Genomic DNA, 24,306 nt, shown 5'->3' with positions numbered 1-24,306 from the left:
TCAATGACAAGCAGAGTCCCCAGAGGGAATATTTCCTGGCAACTTAGCTCAGTACTGCCAAAGCAAACCACTTGCCCAATTTCACAAGTGCAGCTTACTAGATAATCCTTATCTAGGTTTACATGATTTACATATATAATGAGTCAGTTCAGTATTTCTTGCATGTGTATCTTTTTTTTTTTTTTTTGCGGTACGCGGGCCTCTTACTGTGGTGGCCTCTCCTGTTGCGGAGCACAGGCTCCAGACGTTCAGGCTCAGTGGCCATGGCTCACGGGCCCAGCCGCTCCGCGGCACGTGGGATCTTCCCGGACTGGGGCACGAACCCGTGTCCCCTGCATCAGCAGGCGGACTCTCAACCACTGCGCCACCAGGGAAGCCCTTGCATGCGTATCTTAAGAGTGCCTACCTACCTGCATTTACTAGCCCCTGAATAAACTTCAGACTCTGAGTATGTTAACGGCTTATAAAATTTTATGGAGGACCATGGGTATAGCACTCTTATGGGACTTATAGCTTGGACGCAGTTAGATTGATCAGCCAGTACTCTGAATAATGCCAGGCCTTGGTGAAATTTTTCCACAGCCCGACTTTCATACGCAAAACCAAAGCCTTGGCGCCCGCTGGTGGTGGACTGGTTCTCACAGTCAGACAAGCTTCTCAACTAGGCAGGCGTAGTAGCATGTATGAGAACAGAAGCCACAGGATAATAAACATGGCACATTTTCCTAGATCATCTTTACTTGAAGATTTTTTTTGGGAAAAAAAGTAGGTAATGCAAAACATTTTTATATTAAAACAAATGCAGATACTATTGAATAGAATATAAAATTTACATTCCTTTTTGAGACAAAGAGACATCAAAGACATTTCAAGGTAAGCTACTTGGGAGCTTCAGGCTACATTCCTAAACCCCGGGGGAGGGAGAAGACCCTGCACGCCCACTCTAATATTGCGGGTGCTGCAGCTTTGATAGGGAAGTAGCAAATTCTTCTGAGAAAGAGCAAATTCAATGCTTATTCATTTGGCAACAACCCAGTGGATTTAAGTAAGTGAAACCAAATGCTTTCTCATTTTAGAGCATTTTAACCCGCTTCTAAAAGGCCTGAGTAAATAAGATCTTTATGTTTCAGTGGAAATTTATGCCCTTCTAAAATGATTTTTTCCCCCTCTTCTGAACGCTACCATGCCTAACTGAGGGTATGACATGCGAGGTGGTGGACTTACGTCTGCATTACCAGACGTGAAGTTACAAGTATACCTTCCAAGTGTGTCATTAGGAATGAAAAACAAACTACTCACCTTCTGCAACAACAAAAAGCAAACAAAATAACAAACAGAAGCACAAAAGATTATATACAATTAGAACTGTATAATGATGTAATTTAGGGATTGGCAAAGACTTAGCTCTTAGAGAAGGGGACCAATGCCGCAGTATTTGCTTTTCATATTTTATATAATAAGAATTTCTTTTGGAAAAAAAAAGCCATTATGCTTCCTTTCCAAATCTTGCTTATATTCTAATTATCCTTTTTTGTTGTTGTTGGCAACACAATTTATTGCTTTGCAATAACAGACTGAAGGCATGGATGCCTCACGCAGAGATTTTTCTAGGGTAGATTAGCAGTGTTGTCCTTTCTTTGAAGTATGAGAGACAGGGTTAATTAAATGTGCTTAGAAGAATATACCGGGAGACAGACTGGTGGACGCTGCTGAGTTTTTAAGGTCTACTAAAAAAACGGCAACTTATAACCTCCCATATCATTTGCCTTATTCATTTTCTTAAGTTTCAAACAATTACTTCTCTTTCTTCACAGGATTGTACTCTTCACTTTACAAAGCCTTAAATTAAGACTCAAATTGCATGACAACCTGCCTGTACCTTTAGGTAAATGCAACTTCTTTCTTTTAAGTAAAATAATCTGGAGTAAAAATGTTTCAGGATAACTAAAGGGGGAATGTCAGTGGTAAATTATGTTGTGCTGGAAAAAGAACAAAAAAAGGCAGACACCAAACACCTCCATTTTCCCAAGATTAAATGATTATTAAAAAAGCGTGCCACACTGTATAGAAATCAACATTCTCTCCCATAATTCTGTGCATCTGGGACTATAGAAATGTCACTGTCCCTGCCCCACATCTTCAAATTAACATTCTCAGGTCACAACAATAAGTCTTCCCAAAGGGGACCTTCCGGAAAAACAAGCTATTTCCTCGGCTCATATTTCCCTGGAAAAAAAACAAACAAACAAATAAAGTCTAGTGTGAAAATGAGGTCAGCCAGTCCAAATCAGCAGAGACAACTGGACAGATTTCTGAGAAACATGACTAAAATGACCAGGATAAAACCGGGACTATCACTACAGAGTAGCAGTTTGTATTCTCTCACTTAAGCTGAGCTTCTGTGGAATTAACTACAATTCTGACACACCGATAAAGGCAAGTATTTCTTACCTATTTAGACAGAATTCCCAGCTTGGATTCTGGCTCTGCCACTTGCTAGCTAGCTGGATTATCAAGTCAATTCATATCAAGTGTTGAGAACAGTCCTATCACGCAGTCAAGTGCCAGCTTTTGTTTTTTTGTTTCTTTGACCGCGTGGCACATAGGATCTTAGTTCCCTGACCAGGGATTGAACCTGCGCCCCCTGCAGTGGAAGCGTGGAGTCTTAACCACTGGACCGCCAGGGAAGTCCCTGTGCCAGCTTTTATTTGTTTTGAATGGAATGGTAGATCTCTAGGGAGTACTTAGAAAATCTTATAACTAAAGGAGTAATGTTGTGAGTTTAAGTGAGTAGACTCTGAAGTTAGACAGCCTGCATGTAGATCCTGCTCTCCCAAACACTGGCCGTGTGACCTTGGGTTACATAATTGGCATTATTTAACCGTTCAAAGTCCCCGTTCTTCATATGTGAGGTGGGATGATAAAGAACGGTACCTATCCTCACACGGCTGTTTTGACGGTTACGTGAGCTGATACATGAAAAACTCTTAGCATAATGCCTCATGTACAGTTAAGTGCTCAGTTAAGATTTGCTGTTGTCTTAAGCATTTAAAGGACTAACCGTTCCCTAGGTAAGGTGTCTGATACCCTACTAATTTTCTATTTGCTTCCTTCGTATAGCCGGGGGCTGGTTAGGAAGTGGGGAAAGAAGGGCCACCTTTCCTTGTAAACGGGGACCACAAAAGGACATTGTAACACCGAGAATGTAAAACTCAGAATGAAACCCAGATGTTCACGTTAGGTCTGCCTGGCAACCACCCAAGTGTCCTGGCCTGGGTTCACAGCAGGGCTTGTTGGGCTCGCTGAGCAAAAGCCCCCCCAGCAGCACCTAGGCCTTTGCGTTCAGAGTGCAGGCTGGGAAGCCTGCGCCCTGTGAACAAAGGTCTTTCTCGTATGTGTCACCGGTGCTGTCATATAATGCAACGAAGAGTTTCCTCATACAATTTCTTCTACAATCCTTTAAAGAGTGCTTCCCATTCAAAAACAGCTGTCAACTGATGGCCATTTTAGCGATTCCATGTTAAGTTTAGCCCAAGCCATTTATCATTTTGGTTCCTAATAAAGCTCTGCCTAGATTCATCAAGAACTTTTGGTTGGAGACGACCTACACCTCACAACTGGAGTCTGGACAAAATCATCCACTAACATGACTCTAGAAGTAAGAGATCAGCCCTTTCAACAACATTGTGACAAATAATGTCATAAGTAAATAACTTTTTATTTCTCAGCTTCTCTAAATACTGTAGGAAAACACCTGAATATATTAGGAGATTCTGAAAAGTTACAAAAAGGTGAGGTTGGAAAAAATCATCTGAAATCAAGGGCATCATTTTAACAACCAGGATAACTGTCCACCCAGACCTTATTTGTAATTTGAATGTGATCACTCAAATGGCTTCCAGATCACATCTAGGAATTCTTAATTCTCCACTACCTCTCCTGATTTCCAAGCAGTACATTTTATTACTATGCCAGAGTGACATATGGAACATTGAAAAGGGTACATTAATTGGTAACTAAAGGATAACCTACAAGAATTAACCTGGGATTCCAGAGACATTTAAGAAAAAAACAAAAACAAAACAAAATAAAATACGAGGAGGGGAGAGGGAGGGAGGGAGACAGAGAATGAGAGAGAAGTACCTCTTTTTGTAGCATGCACCAGCAATCTATCCAAGAAGAATATACTGGGGAGTAGGGAGGACATCCACCAGCAAGCCTGAAACAGAATAACAGGTTAGCTACTGAAGTCAACATTTATAAAACATTCTCTCAAGAGCTCAGTAAATCTCTGTCAAAATATTCTTCCTGGAAAGTTCCCTGAGAAGCAATTTTAGTTCTGAAGAAACAAATTCTATTGGAGCAGGGGAAACACTGAGCATCCAAAACGGATCGCCCTCCCTTACATTTAGGTTTTGAATCAACATAACAGAAACAGAAACTTGAACCAGTTATGTACTTTCTAAAACATCTAGGTTTAAATTTTGTGGACAAATGAAATCCTAGAACATAGTAATTATATGATTAAAAAGCAGGGAAAGGGAATTTTAAAACTAAGTAGTATTCAAAAGACTCCAAACTTGACAATGGACAGTGGTGTGAAATGGTGGTGGCTACATGCTCTTACTCAGGTATAACCCCTTATCACTTCCTCTCTCAAAAACTGCAAATAATAATAGTAACAACAACAAAGACAACAACAACACACTTAACTAATCCTTCAAGCCTGCTCTGGGCCGAAATGTGGCAGCCGCTCCACAAATCACAAAACAAACTCCACACAGCTATCAATTTGATATCTTGTTTGAAAACAATGACATGTATTGTGGCAGGTACTCCAGAGGAACAGAGTTTTGAAATAAATCAAGAGGCAAAACTTCTGGGACTTCCCTGGCGGTCCAGTGGTTAAGAATCCGTGCTTCCGGGCTTCCCCAGTGGCGCGGTGGTTAAGAATCCACCTGCCAGTGCAGGGGTCATGGGTTTGAGCCCTGGTCCAGGAAGATTCCACATGCTGTGGAGCAACTAAGCCCGTGCATCACAACTACTGAGCCTGCACTCTAGAGCCCCGCGAGCCACAACTACTGAGCCCGCGTGCTGCAACTACTGAAGCCCGTGCACCTACAGCCCGTGTTCTGCAACAAGAGAAGCCACCGCAATGAGAAGCCCACGCACTGCAATGAAGAGTAGCCACCGCTCACCACAACTAGAGAAAGCCCGCGCACAGCAACAAAGACCCAACACAGCCGAAAATAAAATAAATTTAAAAAAACCCAAAAACCACCATTCACTTTATAGCAGTACACCATATATACTCAATAAATATTTGTTAATCAATAAATATTATATAAAAAAAAAAAAAGAATCCGTGCTTCCACTGCAGGGGTTGCGGGTTTGATCCCTGGTTGGGGAATTGAGATCCTGCAAGCCGTGCAGCGTGGCTAAAAAAAATTTTTTTTAATTAAAAAAAAAGAGGCAAAACTTCTGTCCAACCTGGTAGAGTCAGATGGCGCCTAGAAGCTGGAAATCAGTGGTGTCCAACACCACACCCACCCCTTCCCCAGCCAGTATATGAAAGGTCAAGAAACTTTCCATTTTCAACCAAATTTCCTACTTTTCTTACTTGAAAACTCACTTTCTCCGTGAAGCCCTGAGGAAAAACAGGTACAGGTTGTCATTCAATCCCTGACATACCTTTTGTAACTTCGAAAGAGAGGATAAGGACTTAAAATAAAGGAGGGGGCTTCCCTGGTGGCACAGTGGTTGAGAGTCCACCTGCCGATGCAGAGGATACAGGTTCTTCCCCAGTCCGGGAAGATCCCACATGCCGTGGAGTGGCTAGGCCCGTGAGCCATGGCCGCTGAGCCTGCGTGTCCAGAGCCTGTGCTCCGCAACGGGAGAGGCCACAACAGTGAGAGGCCACGTACCGCAAAAAAAATAAATAAATAAATAAAGGAGGGACTTCCCTGGCGGTCCAGTGGTTAAGACTCTGCGCTACCAATCCAGGAAGCATGGGTTCGATCCCTGGTCAGGCAGCTAAGATCCTGCATGCCGCACCTCGTGGCAAAAAACAAATAAAAAAGTTCTTTTTTTTTTTTAAATGTGAAAGTAGAGTAATTTGGTAATTTTCCCACCCTTTTCAGAAAAGAACCTAGACTACTGGCAAGTGCATATTATTTATAAATGCTTGAGAAATATTATTTGTGCCCTTCTCTGTTCCAAAAAAGGATATGAAGTGGCTGCTTATAATACAAATTGATGGGACTGCTGGTACATGGGGCAGACAGAGAAAAATTTGGGAAATCTATTAACAGCAACAACTGTACTATCCTCCCCAAATTTCTACCAGGACTGCCCTACCTGTCAGGCATACAGGCAGCCAACTACTAAGCTAAGAAACGCAAGGCACTTACTTACCCACAGTTGTTGACAGCCATAAGATTAGAGACAAGCACAAAGGGATACGTCAACATACTGGCAAAAAACTGTAAAAGAGTAAAAAGACAGCTAAGTTACTAAGTCATTCCTAGTCTCCTTTATTCTTCTCACTTAGTCTTAGTGCCACTGTGGTCAAATACTCCAACATTGGTTTTGCTTTCTCAGTAACCCAGGAGAGACTAAATTACACGTTTTTGAGCCTGCAGATGTTTCCTCCTCTTACCATACCACTACATGCAACCTTTTAACCAAAGACCAGAAGGCTTCTCTTATTCTGTGATTAAGCCCACATTCAAATAAAACTGAACTTCATCATTTAAAAGTAAATACAACTAAATACAATAAGCATTTCAAAATAGCCCTGAAGAAAACAAGACAACATGAATATCCTTCCAAAGACAATGGAAACTACTTCAAAAGTCAACTACTGGAAGACTCCACATGATTGAAGAGCGTGAAGTTTCCAATACAGGTTCAGCACGATACAGTGAGAAGCAGGGGCAGATCTGTGATGAGAAGTGCCCACTTACCCCTCTGAAAGCTGAACAGCACCACACTATGTAGGCTTGTTATTACTGTTACTGTGATGCAGGGATTCTGGGTTATTCTTACCTCTGAAAAATATTAATAAATTTGAGAGACTTTCCTGTGAGACAGCTGGTTGCTTTAAAGCAGTGACGACAAAGAAATTGAAAAGAAAAGAAAAGAGAAGGGAAGAGAAGAAAAGAAAACTACTCCTAAAAAGGGACTTCCCTGGTGGTCCAGTGGCTAAGACTCCACGCTCCCAATACAAGGGGCCTGGATTTGATCCCTGGTTAGGGAACTAGATCCCACATGCCGCAACTAAAGATCCTGCATGCCGCAACGAAGATCCCACGTGCCACAAATAAGCCTCGGCACAGCCAAATAAATAAATATTAAACAAACAAACAAACAAACCTACTCCTAAAAGGCTAAAAGGATTTTTAAAAACTTACTCCTGTGACAGCTTGGGAATAACTCTTCATTTCATTCATGGTGGAAACCTAGAACAGGAAGAAAGCCTTTATTAGAACGAGTAAGAAAATTAAGCTGATATAACAGTTAATTATCCCCAACCATATCAATATATTCTATCTCTGCATTATTAGTTTCTTTGACAACTTGAAAATTAATTTAGAGGATGAAAACATAAAACATTATGAGCATAAAAAGGCAGTGATCAAAATGATCAACTTGGTTCAACATTAACAGACAAGTTCATATTAGGCTAGGATGGCTTGGAACAAATATAATAGCCTCAGGATTTCAAAAACAACAGAACTGAGATTGGTAACCTTTTCCGATGTCCTAGAAATATTGATACAATCCCTGGAAACAACACTGACGGTATACTGAGGGACAAGTCACTCCCTCCGTATACACCTAGCTGTGTACCAGATGCTGTGGGGAAGATCAGTCTCAGTACTCAAGAAACCAAGTACGTGGATTTTTAGTCCTACCCCTGGCCTGGGGGTGTCCTAGTTCCCACCATGCTTTGGGGCTAACTGTGTTCAAAGAGGTATACAACTGCTGAGACTGGAGAAACACTGCTTTTAGGGAAGGCTGATTCTCACCTCCCACCCCGCCCCCAGGCTAAGGTTTCTAGAAAGCCCAATACAGGAGTCCCCTTAACACTTCAGATTAGATGAAACACCTGCATATACTATAAAACTATCCTGCTTCATGGTGTCCTCTAACATTAGGCATCAATAAAGAAGTGATCTCCTTGCAGCATGGAGAAAGGTAGACTCTTAGGCTCACTCTGCCCCACCCTAGGGACTTTCTAGGTGCATCTCTCTATAGTAAACACTATAGGGCACTACATTAGCCTTTAAAATTTTGACTATTAATATATAGCTATATAATGATGAGTCTGGCACACCAACTGCCATCTTACTTTAAAGCTAACCTAGCTGCCAGGTGGATACAATGAAGTCCGTACCAGCACATCTCAAGGGCACAACCTACCCCACTGTCCAGTGCATAAGTATTGACGAGGTAGGCCAGTGAGTTACAGAGCCACAAAGAAATGATGTCACCTAGGAGGCGAGGAATAAGACCGCTACATGAAGAAAAAATAAAAGTAAGCACCAAGAAATGTGATCAGCAAAAAGACAATTCACTCAATATAAACACTTCTCAAAGAATTAATTTCAAAACATTCTAGAGAACTGAAAAGACACTGAATACGAGAACTTAACCAATTCATTCTAGTTAATATAACTGTTCTTGAGGCTAATCTCTAATGACTTTTATTCTCATTTAAAAAATGCAGGTCAGCTGTACCCCTCTATGATATGGCCAATGGTTCAGCTTACTATTAATAACTATAAGCAAGGAGGCAAAAAATGTGCCTATTTCGGAGAAGAGACTTAAATATGATTATTGCTAAACTACTTGATATTCAAATTTGGCAGGGCAAAAGATGAGAAAAATTACAAAATGAGAATGGCCCAAACACAGATACAGGTGAAGGGCATCAAAAAACATGTTTCCAGGGCTTCCCTGGTGGCACAGTGGTTGAGAGTCCGCCTGCCGATGCGGGGGACATGGGTTCGTGCCCCGGTCTGAGAAGATCCCACATGCTGCGGAGTGGCTGGGCCCGGGAGCCATGGCCGCTGAGCCTGTGCTCCGCAACGGGAGAGGCCACAACAGTGAGAGGCCCGCGTACCGCAAAAAAAAAAAAAAAAAAAAAAAAACAAAAAACACACACCAAAAAAACATGTTTCCAGGGCCTAGTTAACCAAGGTGAGGCAGTGTGGAAGAGTGGGACACACATCACCTCACAGACTGAAGACCAGCGTTTAAATGCCACTTCTACCACTTATCAGCTATGTGATGGGCAGCAAATGAACTTCCCAGAGCATCAGTTTTTTTTAAATCTCTAAAATGAGAATAATAATAGCTGTCTTGCCTATTTCCCAGAGTATTTATGATACTCAAACATAAAATCAAGTATGTGGAAACACTGAAAATTAAAAAGGACCATTTAGTTAATAATGTGGTTTTTGTTGTTAACAGAAGAACAAGGGTAGTAGCCTAAGTTCTTCCAAAGTAAATTCAAGGGAATGAATATAGTGCAAAAACGTATTCCCTCAGGATAAAGAAGATACATGTTAGATAATTTTCCATTTTTCAAAAACTAACTTTCCTCATTTTATCAACTATATAGTAATTGAGAACTCACTGTAAGGGTAGAAACTTCAATGAATTTATTTAAAAAAAAAACAAACCCTCATTTCACACATTTTAGATGTGCAGAGCAAAAGTTTGGGATCTCTACAAGAGAATTTAAGTCAGATGGGCCTAAATGGAGTTTAACATGAATTAAACCCAGAGAGTACATTTTCTCTGAGGTTTAAACAAGGAGTTATGTCCTCGTTCTCATCAAAGCTTTCTACTCACACAAAAATCACATGCACAAATCAGTAATTTACTCACGCAAAAAATCCTAGGATGCCCTCTTCCCGATAGATAGTTGCTATGGAGTCACAAAGTCCACTAGGTTCAGAAGAAAGAAACATAAAATACATTAAGATTATTTTGGAGCTATTAAAAAAAATATTCAATTACCACTTCTGACAAGGTGAAACTTATACCTCCACCCCTGCTCCCTTTTCTACCACCCTCACTCTGCAAAGACGGTTGCATTTAGAGATAGAAGTGGAGATATTAATACCTAAGGGTGTGGTCACAGGCAGTCAGGGTGAATTATGGCTTCAGTGGTCCTGCAACTTACCCTGAGGTCCTGGGAGGCTCCTAAACCTGTCTGGGCCTTTTTCTTCGATTTTACTGTTTTTTTTGTGTGTAGATCAAATGATATAAGATACATGAATTTGTTTTATAAGCTCTAAGGCATCATAAAAATGTAAAGTATTATTATTCTAATACTTTGGCTTCAAGAGATCTCCCTGAATACTTGAAAACAGAAACACTTACCAGTACTTGGATTCTCTGCCAATGAATTGTACCATAGATCTCAGAGTGATCACTATAGAACACAGAGAAAAGATTTTTAAGCTACATCGAGATAAATTTTAATAGCCCTGGGGGAAAAAAAAAAGGTTTTCCCACCTAAAGACACTTTGCTATCTGGATAAATTGGATAAAAGCCAAAACAAGCAAACAGAAAACACACAGGCAAGGTACTTTAGTGAACTCCCATGTCAACCTATCTAAGTAGTCAGGAGAGACGGTGATATAAAAGAAAGATAAAAGTTCAGATTTCAGTTATCAACTGCAAACATACCATGGAAGGGATGTGTGATGAGAGTAGCAGCAGAACGAGCCATCATTTCTCGAGTTGTCTAGAAAGAATCAACACACACTTGTGAAATCTAAATAAATGACACTCAAATTCCTGAGAGAAGTCATGTGGGTGGACACTGTAGAATAAGAGAGTGAGTGACAGAGCACTCCCGCCCTTCCTGGAGTCAGGAAGAGTAGCCTGAATGGGATGCAATATAATACACTATCATTCTAGCACAGCTTTCACTCATGGACTTCAATACTGTTATAGTTACTTCTCAAAATTTCTCTGCAAAGCAGGTTTCTGTTATCTTCTCAAATTTACAGATGAGAAAAACAAAAGCAAAGAAACAGGGAAAAGGACTTCCCTGGAGGTCCAGTGGTTAAGACTCCGCGCTTCCAATGCATGGGGTGCAGGTTCGATCCCTGGTCGGGAATTAAGATCCCACATGCTGCATGGTGTGGCCAAAAAAAAAAAAAAAAAAGGAACAGGGAAAGTCACCAGCAAACAGTAACCTAGCTGGAATAAAACTAAGAGGCTTGGGGCTTCCCTGGTGGCGCAGTGGTTAAGAATCCACCTGCCAATGCAGGGGACACGGGTTCGAGCCCTGGTCTGGGAAGATCCCACATGCTGTGGAGCAACTAAACCCATGCACCACAACTACTGAGCCTACACTCTACAGCCTGCAAGCCACAACTACAGAGCCCACATGCCACAACTACTGAAGCCTGAGCGCCTAGAGCCCGTGCTCCACAACAAGAGAAGCCACTGCAATGAGAAGCCCGTGCACAACGAAGAGTAGCCCCTGCTCGCTGCAACTAGAGAAAGCCCACGCGCAGCAACGAAGACCCAACGCAGCCAAAAATAAATAAATAAAAATATAAATTCAAACAAACAAACAAACAAACAACTATGAGGCCGGTATTTAGACTATTAAGTTGCTCTCTCATTGTGAGTGATTTTAGAGACTCTGATACTCTAATATCTACACTAGACAAATGTCAGGCTCTATTTAATCTATACCAACGTCTCAAGGAGAACACAACGACATTCATCTGTTTTTCGACCACAGCCCCGTAACTGTGCAGTATCTTAGAGCTCTATATTTACCCTAGCTTATCTTTCTTGTCTAGGACTCTGTAAAGAGGTTAGTAAAAAATTCAATCACAATACTTGGAGGTAGGCTGTAAATATAGCAGGTCCGTCGTTCGTTTTTGCATTTAAACATTACCTTCATTTAGTTAAGAGATCTCACCCCTACTCTAATGGTAGTTCTAAGAGCCTTACGATGAACTAAATAAAGTTAAGAAAATATAAAACACATATTAATACATGCATCTCTACTTTTAAATAAAATCACTTCATGAAAATTTACAAAAAACAAAGTTGACTCATCTGACATCTTGGCCTATAGCGATGTTTGTTCAGTGATATATACTTTAGAAGGCAGCTTTCAATGAAAAATTGTGACGTCTCTATAGACAATTAGATAATGTAAAGACTAGAAATAAAAGAGTATTATTAAGCCAGGCATGCAACAAACTCCCAATGGCAGAAGACAGGAGTGGGAAATGGACGATAAGGACATCTCAAAGTCAGAATAATGTTGTAAAAGCATTTCTGGATATATAATATCCAACACACAAAGGCCCTGGCCACTATTTTAATACTTTTGGGCCAGAGATTTCCAACTCTATTATAACAGGTTTCAGTACCTCTTCAATTTTAAAGATGAGTGGGCAAATTATGTTTCCTTGAAATTCCAAACAGCAAGCAATGCTTTTTTCTCTCTTTATGTTCTACATGCAGTAAAGCCCATATTAAATTGAAAGTTTAATTTTGTTTGGAACAGACACTGAACATACAGGCCTGATGATCCTGATTCCACAACTGCCAGCTTGCTCTGATTTAGAGAAATCATAATCACCTTACCTCCTTGATAACTCGGTCAAAGGAAGATGAAACTTCTTTCAGTACATTTCCAGATCCTGACTCCTGGAAATCAAAATGAAAGTAGATAGATATGTTGATGGTTTTAAACAGAACTGTTCAAACTGGTGGCCATCCTGTATACCAACACTCTCTATGATGAAAGGAAAGCTGACTGCTTGTCCGTTTTCCTAAAGAGGACCAGAGAGCAACAGTAGCTCGCAGGGAAAATGGACTCATGCATAGAAATTGGCTCCAACATACCTCAGCCTTGTCACACTCCTGGTAATGCTACAAAGGAAGAGAAAAGAAAAGAAAGGATGATTAGGGCTATCATAGTGTTATTGAGACAGAACATAAAATGAAAACTCTACTGATTGGCAGAAATTAAAATAGTTGATTTTTTTGGCTATAAATCTCCAATTAATTTCTACTTCTAATTAACACTTGGAAATAAGTGTCTCTAAGATGATCTTGTTGCTAAATTTAACATACTGATTGGTCAGCTCATAAAAGTGCTTATCTAAAAGAAGAAAAAGGAAAACAAAGCAAAGCAAAAATCCAAGAACATTATTTTTATTTATTTATTTGAATTTCTGAATTTCATTTATTTATTTTTATACAGCAGGTTCTTTAGTTATCCATTTTATACATACTAGTATATATATATGTCAATCCCAATCTCCCAATTCATCACACCACCACACCCCCGACCCCGCCTCATTTCCTCCTTGGTGTCCATAAGTTTGTTCTCTACATCTGTGTCTCAAATTCTGCCCTGCAAACCGGTTCATCTGTACCATTTTTCTAGGTTCCACATTTACGCGTTAATATATGATATTTGTTTTCCTTTCTGGCTTCACTCTATATGACAGTTTCTAGATTCGTCCATGTCTCTAAAAATGACCCAATTTCGTTCCTTTTTATGGCTGAGTAATATTCCATTGTATATATGTACCACATCATCTTTATCCATTCGTCTATCAATGGGCATTTAGGTTTCTTCCATGACCTGGCTATTGTAAATAGTGCTGCAATGAACATTGGGGTGCATGTGTCTTTTTGAATTATGGTTTTCTCTGGGTATATGCCCAGTACTGGGATTGCTGGATCATATGGTAATTCTATTTTTAGTTTTTTTTAAGGAAGCTCCATACTGTTCTCCCTAGTGGCTGTATCACTTTACATTCCCACCAACAGTGCAAGAGGGTTCCCTTTTCTCCACACCCTGTCCAGCATTTGTTCTTCGTAGATTTTTCTCATGATGCCCATTCTAACCGGTGTGAGGTGATACCTCATTGTAGTTTTGATTTGCATTTCTCTAATAATTAGTGATGTTGAGCAGTTTTTCCTGTGCTTCTTGGCCATCTGTATGTCTTCTTTGGAGAAATGCCTATTTAGGTCTTCTGCCAATTTTTGGATTGGGTTTTTTTTAAATATTGAGCTGCATGAGCTGTTTATATATTTTGGAGGGTAATCCTTTGTACGTTGCTTCGTTTGCAAATATTTTCTCCCATTCTGAGGGTTGTCTTTTCGTTGTTTGTAGTTTCCTTTGCTTTGCAAAAGCTTTTAAGTTTCATTAGGTCCCATCTGTTTATTTCTGTTTTTATTTCCATTACTCCAGGAGGTGGATCAAAAAAGATCTTGCTGTGATTTATGTCAAAGAGTGTTCTGCCTATGTTTTCCTCTAAGAGTTCTATAGTGTCCTGTCTTACATTTAGGTCTCGAATCCATTTTATTTATTTTTGTGTATGGTGTTAGGGAGTATTCTAATTTCATTATTTTACATGTATCTGTCCAGTTTTCCCAGCATCACTTATTGAAGAGACGGTCTTTTCTCCATTGTATATCCTTGCCTCCTTTATTATAGATTAGTTGACCATAAGTGCGTGGGTTTATCTCTGGGCTTTCTATCTTGTTCCATTGATCTATTTCTGTTTTTGTGCCCATACCATATTGTCTTCATTACTGTAGCTTTGTAGTATAGTCTGAAGTCAGGGAGTCTGATTCCTCCAGCTCCATTTCTTTCCCTCAAGACTGCTTTGGCTATTCGGGGTCTTTTGTGTCTCCATACAAATTTTAAGAGTTTTTGTTCTAGTTCTGTAAAAAATGCCATTGGTAATTTGATAGGGGTTGCACTGAAACTGTAGATTGCTTTGGGTAGCAAAGTCATTTTCACAATATTGATTCTTCCAATCCAAGAACACGGTATATCTCTCCATCTGTTTGTATCATCTTTAATTTCCTTCATCAGTGTCTTATAGTTTTCTGCATACAGGACTTTTGTCTCCCTAGGTAGGTTTATTCCTAGGTATTTTATTCTTTTTGTTACAGTGGTAAATGGGAGTGTTTCCTTAATTTCTGTTTCAGATTTTTCAACATTAGTGTATAGGAATGCAAGAGATTTCTGTGCATTAATTTTGTATCCTACAACTTTACCAAATTCGTTGATTAGCTCTAGTAGTTTTCTGGTGGCACTTTTAGGATTCTCTATGTATAGTATCATATCATCTGCAAACAGTGACAGTTTTACTTCTTCTTCTCCAATTTGGATTCCTTTTATTTCTTTTTCTTCTCTGACGGCTGTGGCTAGGACTTCCAAATCTATGTTGAACAGCAGTGGTGAGAGTGGATATCCTTGTCTTGTTCCTGATCTTAGAGGAAATGCTTTCAGTTTTTCACCATTGAGAATGATGTTTGCTGTGGGTTTGTTGTATATGGCCTTTATTATGTTGAGGTAGGTTCCCTCTATGCCCACTTTCTGGAGAGGTTTTATCATAAATGGGTGTTGAATTTTGTCAAAAGCTTTTTCTCCATCTATTGAGATGATCATATGGTTTTTATTCTTCAGTTTGTTAATATGGTGTATCACATTGCTTGATTTGTGTATATTGAAGAATCCTTGCATCCCTGGGATAAATCCCACTTGATTATGGTGTATGATCCTTTTAATGTGTTGTTGGATTCTGTTTGCTAGTTTTTGTTGAGGATTTTTGCATCTGTATTCATCAGTGATATTGGTCTGTAATTTTCTTTTTTTGTAGTTTCTTTGTCTGGTTTTGGTATCAGGGTGATGGTGGCCTCATAGAATGAGGAAACATGACAAATAACATACAAAGGAACTCCCATAAGGTTAACAGCTGATTTCTCAGCAGAAACTCTACAAGCCAGAAGGGAGTGGCATGACATATTTAAAGTGATGAAAGGGAAGAACCTACAACCAAGATTATTCTACCCAGCAAGGATCTCATTCAGATTCGATGGAGAAATCAAAAGCTTTACAGACAAGCAAAAGCTAAGAGGATTCAGCACCACCAAACCAGCTCTACAACAAATGCTAAAGGAACTTCTCTAACTGGGAAACACAAGAGAAGAAAAGGACCTATGAAAACAAACCCAAAACAATTAAGAAAATGGTAATAGGAACATATATATTGATAATTACCTTAAATGTAAATGGATTAAATGCTCCAACCAAAAGACACAGACTGGCTGAATGGATACAAAAACAAGACCTGTATATATATGCTGTCTACAAGAGACCCACTTCAGATCTAGGGACACATACAGACTGAAAGTGAGGGGATGGAGAAAGATATTGCATACAAATGGAAATCAAAAGAAAGTTGGGGGGCTTCCCTGGTGGCACAGTGGTTGAAAGTCCTCCTGCCGATGCAGGGGACACGGGTTCATGCCCCGGTCCGGGAAGATCCCACATGCCGCGGTGCGGCTGGGCCTGTGAGCCATGGCCGCTGAGCCTGCGCATCCGGAGCCTGTGCTCCACAACGGGAGAGGCCACAACAGTGAGAGGCTCGCGTACTGCGCAAAAAAAAAAAAAAAAAAAAGAAAGCTGGAGTAGCAATACCCATATCAGATAAAATAGACTTTAAAATAAAGAATGTTACAAGAGGCAAGGAAGGAAACCACATGATGATCAAGGGATCAATCCAAGAAAAAGATATAACAATTACAAATATATATGCACCCAACACAGGAGCAACTCAATAAATAAGGCAACTGCTAACACCTATAAAAGAGGAAACCGACAGTTAACACAATAATAGTGGGGGACTTCAACACCTCACTTACACCAATGGACAGATCATCCAAATAGAAAATTAATAAGGAAACAGAAGCTTTAAATGACACAATAGACCAGATAGATTTAATTGATATTTATAGGACATTCCATCCAAAAACAGCAGATTACACTTTCTTCTCAAGTGCGCGCGGAACATTCTCCAGGATAGATCACATCTTGGGTCACAAATTAAGCCTCAGTAAATTTAAGAAAGTTGAAATCCTATCAAGCATCTTTTCTGACCACAATGCTATGAGGTTAGAAATCAATTACAGGGAAAAATATCGTAAAAAACACAAACACATGGAGGCTAAACAATACATTACTAAATAACCAAGAGATCACTGAAGAAATCAAAAAAATACTTAGAGACAAATGACAATGAAAACACGATGATCCAAATCCAAGAACATTATTTACTAAACACACACATATAGCAGGGGACACACGTTCAAGCCCCAGTGCAGGAAGATCCCACACGCTGCAGAGCAACTAAGCCCATGCACCACAACTACTGAGCCTGTGCTCTACAGCCCCTGAGCCACAAATACTGAGCCCACGTGCCACAACTACTGAGCCTGCATATCACAACTACTGAAGCCTGCGCACCACAACTACTGAAGCCTGCGCACCTAGAGCTGGTGCTCTGCAACAAGAGAAGCCACCACGATGAGGAGCTTGCGCATCGCAACGAAGAGTAGCCCCTGCTTGCTGCAACTAGAGAAAACCCGTGTGCAGCCAAAAGACCCAACGCAGACAAAAGTAAAATAAATAAATTTAAAAAAACCAAAAAACACAAAACATAGCTTAGGACTAAGGCTATGGAAAAAGCCTCAGGGCTTTTTCACGGAAAAAGCAGGTCTAATACCAAATTAGGGCAAGATGCTTTTCTTCACTGTACAAAGAACAGAGAATTGGTGCTAAGTCTGAATAGCTGAAACCACCTCACTTTTCCTTTTGTATCTGACTGTTTCTAAACCAAGCAAGAGAGAAGATGCTTTATTCTTCTGGAGAAGAGAACATGAAACTGCCAGAGCTCAGACTGCATTGGAAGAGGAAATATTACTTGTGGGATATTTCAGAAATAGAAGATGGGCTAGGTGAAATACAAGAACCAGACAACTGACCTCCTAGTCATAACCAGATTTAAAAAATAGAGAACACTGTCTTTTACGAAAAGAATTACATTTTTAAAATAAAATCAGAGGAAAGAGAACTAACAACATGATTAAGCGAAATGATGGTTTTTGGTCAAATTCCAGGTCTTTGGCCAGAATTAATTCTAACAGTTTCAGGAGTTTTTAAAAATCCTCACTCATTTCTAGACTTTGGTTTTCACTCCATTAATAAAATTTTCAACCTGTCTCTTCTACATTATTCTGAACACATTTCAATTTAATTCTTTTTCAGATATACAGAACTCTTTCTTGTTCAGAAAGACCTGAATTGGTCTTTCTTCTTGATTGTATTAGTTGTTTTTGATACTAACTATAGTACCAATACCCTGTTCTATTTCATCGGGCTACATGTGAAACACAAATTCCAGGTACTTAGTTACCTCAAGTTTGTCTTACTTTTCCTTAACTTGATCTGAAGCAGTAATTTCACTCTTGGTCTATACATAAACCTCTTTGAACTAGATGACAACTACTTTCCCACATGAAAATCTAAACCTCATTTAGGTAACAGGAACGCTTCCACTGAGCCAAAGTACAGTGTGGCTGGAAAAGAGTAGTAATCAATCCACCAAAAACATCGGCCCATTAAAACTCCATCACTCTGACCCACGGGCCACCCAAAACGCTGCTTCTAACATTCAGTCCACAGGCATGACGACAAGAGTAAGTACAATGAATAACAAAACTGCTTCCATGTGAGGAACTAACTGGAAAACCTCTCCAACTCAATTCAACAAAGTCTTAAGAGAATTTAAAACCTAAGCCAATCAGATCATGAAACTGATTAACAACACCACGATTTGCTCATCAAATGATAAAAAAGTAGAATTGGGCCAACATTAAAGCCTTAAAATATACATGGAGGATTGTACCAATTATTATCGGCAGTGGTTTTTTTTTTTTTTTTTTTTTGGCCAAGCCTTGCAGACTGTGGGATCTCAGTACCCTGACCAGGGATTGAACCCATGCCCTCTGCAGTGGAAGTGTGGAATCCTAACCACTGCACAGCCAGGGAATTCCCTGTACTGAGTACTACTGAAATAAACAGTCACAAATAAACACTATCCTACTTTAACGTTTATCTTGTTAAGTTTAAAAAAAAATAAATTTGTAACAGAAAACATTTACTAGGAGTAACACTAGGAATAAAAGGAAAATAACATGAGAAAGAAATGTATGTTTTAACCAGCTTCCTTCCTCCTTCAAAGAAATAATATGAGCTACACAGGAGCTCAAATGAGCGTACTTAATTTCTGCTCAGAACAACTGGTCCAGAGGAAGAAGCTTGTGTAGATCAAAATCAATTACTTCATTTTATACAAATTCTCCTTGCTTCCCAGGAAAGAATTAAGAATGGGTATTTCAAGTAAATGTTTTTCAAGAGGAAGAAAGGCCATGGATGTAAAGACGTATATCTTTGAAACTGCTCTTGATCAAATTGTACGTAAAAGATTATCTACGGCTTCTCTGGTGGCGCAGTGGTTGAGAATCCGCCTGCCAACGCAGGGGACACGGGTTCAAGCCCTGGTCCGGGAAGGTCCCATGTGCCGTAGATCAACTAAGCCCATGCGCCACAACTACTGAGCCTGCACTCTAGAGCCTGCAAGCCACAACTACTGAAGCCCGTGCGCCTAGAGCCCGTGCTCCACAACAAGAGAAGCCACGGCAATGAGAAGCCCACACACCACAATGAAGACTAGTCCCCACTCGCCGCAACTAGAGAAAAGCCCATGCACAGCAACTAAGACCCAATGCAGCAAAAAATAAATAAATTAATTAAAAAAAAAAAAAAAGGTTATCTAGCTCAATGCTTTGTGACCACCTAGAGAGGTGGGATAGGGAGGATGGAAGGGAGACCCAAGAGGGAGGAGATATGGGAACATATGTATATGTATAGCCGATTCACTTTGTTATAAAGCAGAAACTAACACACCATTGTAAAGCAATTATACTCCAATAAAGATGTTAAAAAAAAAAAGAAAAGGTTATCTAAATCTATGGGAAGACGGACTGATTTTCTTCTTACCTGTAAAACTTTACCATGGACCACAGTTCCAAGGACCCCTGAACACAGTCTTGGAGTTAAGCCTGTGAACAACCCACGCTTCCCATCGATGCTCGCAATGTGCTGAGCTAAGAACACAAGTAGGAGATTTACATTCTAGTTGAAAGTAATGGTTACACAGAAATTTCAAGGAAACATGCTTACTATATATTCTTTCAGTAACTCCTATCACACCCTTCAATGTCCTCCAATTCCAAATAAATCAAAGACACTTACCATAACAAAAGAGACCTGGAAGCTGACAAACTTGCCGCCCAAAAATATTTCGTCCTATTGTTGGAGGAAGAGGCTCATATCCCACCTTTAAAAACAAGAGACTAAATCAATACTAAGCAACATTCCCAGGAATGCCTGAGTTGCAAGGTCTTGAATAAAGAACAAATTTAGAGTTATATATATATATATATTTTTTAGAGTTATAATTTTTAACACAAGTTAAAATGCAGTGTATATTTTCCAAGACAGTGATGAAGTATCATCCTTGTCAGTTCTGGTATGTTTTTTTTGTTTTGTTTTTAATTTTGTCACTTGTTTAAGACTGGTTACAGGCTCCCCTGGTAGCGCAGTGGTTGAGAGTCCGCCTGCTGATGTGGTGGACACGGGTTCGTGCCCCGGTCCGGGAGGATCCCACATGCCGCGGAGCGGCTGGGCCTGTGAGCCATGGCCACTGAGCCTGCGCGTCTGGAGCCTGTGCTCCACAACAGGAGAGGCCACAACACTGAGAGGCCCACGTACCGCAAAAAAAAAGAAAAAAAAAAGACTGGTTTCAATAAACTCCAAGTTTTCTTTTGGTTCAAATTCTACAAAGTAAACCATGTAGCTAAGATAGACTGGCATCAATCTAAAAATAGAATAAGGGAATTTTTGTGTTAACAAAGCTACAGTTTACTGAGGACGCTCAAAAATATTTTCTAAAGAAAATCAAGCACATTTTTAATAACCGGACAAAGTGAGAAGACTAAGCCAGCAACAACTTCATATTTGGCTAGCAAAACAAACCACTCAAAAGGCAAATGCAGATACAGCTGGGGATAATTCATTTGGGAAATAATTACAAGCTAATAAGTCCATGTTAAAGGAGCAGACTGTCATGAACAATCTAACGAGTCATTTTAGAATTAATGTCATCATTTTATTTCTACAATATATTCAGACTCTTTAGTGCCAAAGGGATACTTGAGAGAATGAACGTTGTCGGCCATGGTTTTGACTCTCCTGCTGTGATTCTCAACCTGTTCAATTAAAGAACTCCTGAAAGTGTCACTGTGCAACTATTTTTAAAACTGAGTATTTGGGAATTTCACCAAAACCCCTGAGACACTTGGCAACACAAGCATGTTGTGCAATAAGGATTAAGGAGTTTTTGAGGCAAGAGCTCTGAATGTCATTAGAAAATCTTGTCTCCTGGATAAGGACTGAGTAATGGGCTTGTATCAGATTTACTGAAAAATGCTTTTACCTCAGATATTATCTAGCTGCAAATGTGCCAATTCTGTTTTAGATGTCACAATACATTTCAAAGATTTTGTTCTTTCTTTCTTTTATTTTTTGGCCGCCTCTAGTGGCTTGCGGGGATCTTAGTTCCCAGATGAGGGATTAAACCGGGGCCTTCAGCAGTGAAAGCGTGGAGTCCTACCTAACCACTGAACCTCCAGGGAATTCCCTTCGTTCTTACTTTAAACAACTTATTTTACAATAGTTTTTTACATATAGGTTCTGAATCCACAAGGGTCAACTCAGCAACACATAATATAGATTAGTATCATTAACTCAAAAATAAGAAATGAGGCCTTCCCTAGTGTCTTGCATATTTCTGACAGAAAGGCAGATGGTAAGGACAGGGGTTCTATCCTTGGTACTATGCATGACGTAATTACGTCAACTCTCAACAAAAGTTAAAAAAATGAATGACCTGCCCGTCACAGGGAAATTCAGAAAGGCAACTGAACAATACTACCTAATGGTCTATAGTCAGCTAAAACCGGGCAAACTTGCCTGTGAATATAAAATACCATTTAAGAATTATTTCACAGTATATTAGAAACTAACATATATACTTAAACTCGATAAAACTTTCAACTGAACTGATTTCACATCACTCTGACACGTGACTTTTCACTGTCATGAGCCACATGGGCTGCTGCTGAAGAGGGTTCAGTGGATCCTTCCGAAATGTGACTCATCAACCGCTTGATTATCACTTCTGAATGAACTCCTTGTGTTTCTCTGGGTATCTGGTGCTAAATCTCAGAACAGAAGAACAGTAGTAACAGCAACAAAAGAAGAGAAAACAAAAGCTAATAAGGTGTTGGCTCCCCTCGAATTTCAAATTTGTCTTCAACAGATTTCACGTCTTGCGTTTGGGGCCGGGGCGGAGAGAAGGATGCTCATTTCAGAGCAGCGGAGAAAGAAAGGTTGGGAAGCCCTTGGCGGCGCCCAGCCAGGATCAACCTCAGGGAAGAGAAAACAAAGTTCAGGGGAGCCATCAGGCAGGGCAGGGCAGGGCAGGGCGGCAGCCGGATACCAGGAAAGGAGCGGGCCTCACGGCTTGGCTGGGAGGCGAGACCTCGGGAAGGCCCACGGGCAGTGGGAGCTCAGCGAGCGGTGGAAGTCGTCCCTGCCGGGAAGGAAGGGGCGGGCAGCAAAGAAGGAGCAGCATCTCAGGAGACTGAAGGCCCTGAAGGTTCGAGCCGGTTCTCAGGCGCCTTGGGCAGCGGCGACCGAACAGGGCGCCGGGCGAGGAAGGGAAAGGCGACGACTCATACCTGGATGAGCACCTTCACGTACATGAGCGGCTGGGACAGGATGGTGAGACCGGAGCCCAGGAGCACCTGACTGGCCGCGTCCGCCATGATGGCACCCGCGGACGGACAGACAGACGGAGCCACCAAGCTACCACGCCGATCCGGGATCACGTGCCAGGGCCGCCAGCTTCACTGGCCCGCCCGCGGCCCGGGAGCACGCACGCACCGGCGCGCGTCTCCCCGCGCAGTCCCCGCCCCGAGAATTGGCAAGGGCTCGCGAGCGGGCGCAGAGGTCGGGGCGGGGCTTGCGAGCCCGGGGCGCATGCGTTTTGGGGTGGAATCCGCGCCCTCCACTAGGAACAGCAGTTTCTCCTGCGCTTGCGCAGGCTGGAAGCATCCGGGGGCAGAAGAATGGGCGTGGCGGTGGGGAGTGACCCTGACGGCAAAGGCAAGGTCACAGGAGTGAAATGAATTGGAAAGGATTCGTCCATGTTCTTCGCTTCTGCCCTTGCCCTTTTGGCATCAGCAACATAAGCTCCAAAGAGTATTCACCATCAGAATCATAAACAATCTAATGGCCAGCAAAACTAGATAAGTTTGAAAAATGAATCCATCGGGGGTTGCTATACATGTACTCATTCATTCAGTTAATGTTAACTTCTCAGAAACGCCTTCTCTGACGTCTATTTAAACTTACCTCCCCTTTATTTCCTACTCCATAGTCTTGCAACACTTATCATTGTCTGAAATTTATCTTTTTTTTCCTCCACCAGAATGTAAACCCCGTGAATCCAGGAGCCGGGACAGCCTTTGTTCCTTGTATGTTCAGTGCCTGGCACATACTAAGTGCTCAATAAATATTTATTGCATAAATGAAAAATTACTTAAGTGATTACCAGGCTACAGGTTATTAGAGGCAAAAAGAAAATGGCACTGTCTTCAACCCTTCAGTCCCAGCTAACACATTCTATATCAACGCTTAGGCAGAGCCCGGTGCAGAGAATAAACTGAGAGTGGAGACTTGCAGTTCAATCTTGGCTCTCTTTTGTATCAAAATGATTCAGAAGTCATTTTTTCTTCTTCAGTTTTCAATTTTTGTATCTAAATCTAAGGATTACACTACTACCTGCCTCTCAGGGTTATTATTGAGCGTTAAGTGAAATTGATAAATTGATAAGATTTTTAAAAACTGTATATTGAAATACAAATGTTAGTTTTAATTAATATTGTCCTGGACTCAGCATGGTGCTAGAGAGGCAGTTTACAGAGCAGGAGGGAGCCTGGACTTTGGAGTCTAATTGACCTGGTCCAAATTTCACCTCTACCAATTATTAACTACGACTTCTTTGAACCTTAAACAAATGAGTATAGTAATGTCTACTTCATACTGTTGTTGTGAGAATTGAATGAAATGATATGCCTACCCAGCTTGGCACATGGAAATATAATACCAAATTGTAGCTTTTAGAGTTAAAAGAAACTTAAAAGTTGATTCTAACTAAATCCAGAAATTTTGATATTTAACCATAGAGACCATTTAGCAAGGGGACATTTTTTTCTGATTTTTAAAAAATTAATTAATTTTTGGCGGCATTGGGTCTTGA

At 40.6% G+C, this 24,306-nt stretch overlaps 1 protein-coding gene across 1 annotated transcript; it reads right to left on the bottom strand.

The window, feature by feature from the left end:
• Window positions 1-2,016: 2,016 nt before the first annotated feature.
• Window positions 2,017-23,020, bottom strand: MTCH2 (mitochondrial carrier 2). Its single transcript, XM_030864424.2, has 13 exons — window positions 22,724-23,020; window positions 20,175-20,259; window positions 19,920-20,026; window positions 12,899-12,925; window positions 12,638-12,700; window positions 10,706-10,763; window positions 10,396-10,447; window positions 9,898-9,957; window positions 8,425-8,518; window positions 7,413-7,460; window positions 6,415-6,482; window positions 4,144-4,219; window positions 2,017-2,226 (listed from the first exon to the last, which is right to left on the bottom strand). Exons 1-13 carry the CDS (start codon window positions 22,808-22,810, stop codon window positions 2,140-2,142), a joined length of 912 nt encoding a protein of 303 aa, XP_030720284.1. The 5' UTR covers window positions 22,811-23,020; the 3' UTR covers window positions 2,017-2,139.
• Window positions 23,021-24,306: the final 1,286 nt, after the last annotated feature.

Source organism: Globicephala melas, chromosome 8, assembly GCF_963455315.2.
Source record: "Globicephala melas chromosome 8, mGloMel1.2, whole genome shotgun sequence".
Lineage (NCBI taxonomy): Eukaryota > Metazoa > Chordata > Mammalia > Artiodactyla > Delphinidae > Globicephala > Globicephala melas.
This window is presented reverse-complemented; position numbering and strand designations above follow the sequence as displayed.

Bases quoted from the DNA above. Each gene is read 5' to 3' on its own strand.
- MTCH2 (XM_030864424.2), bottom strand. From the start codon at position 22,810: ATGGCGGACGCGGCCAGTCAGGTGCTCCTGGGCTCCGGTCTCACCATC. The intron at 10,448-10,705 runs GTATGTTTGCAG...TGTGTTCTATAG, and splicing joins CATCACACATCCCTTCCATG to TGATCACTCTGAGATCTATG. The intron at 2,227-4,143 runs GTACTTCTCTCT...TTTTTTTTCCAG, and splicing joins GGTGCATGCTACAAAAAGAG to GGAAATATGAGCCGAGGAAA.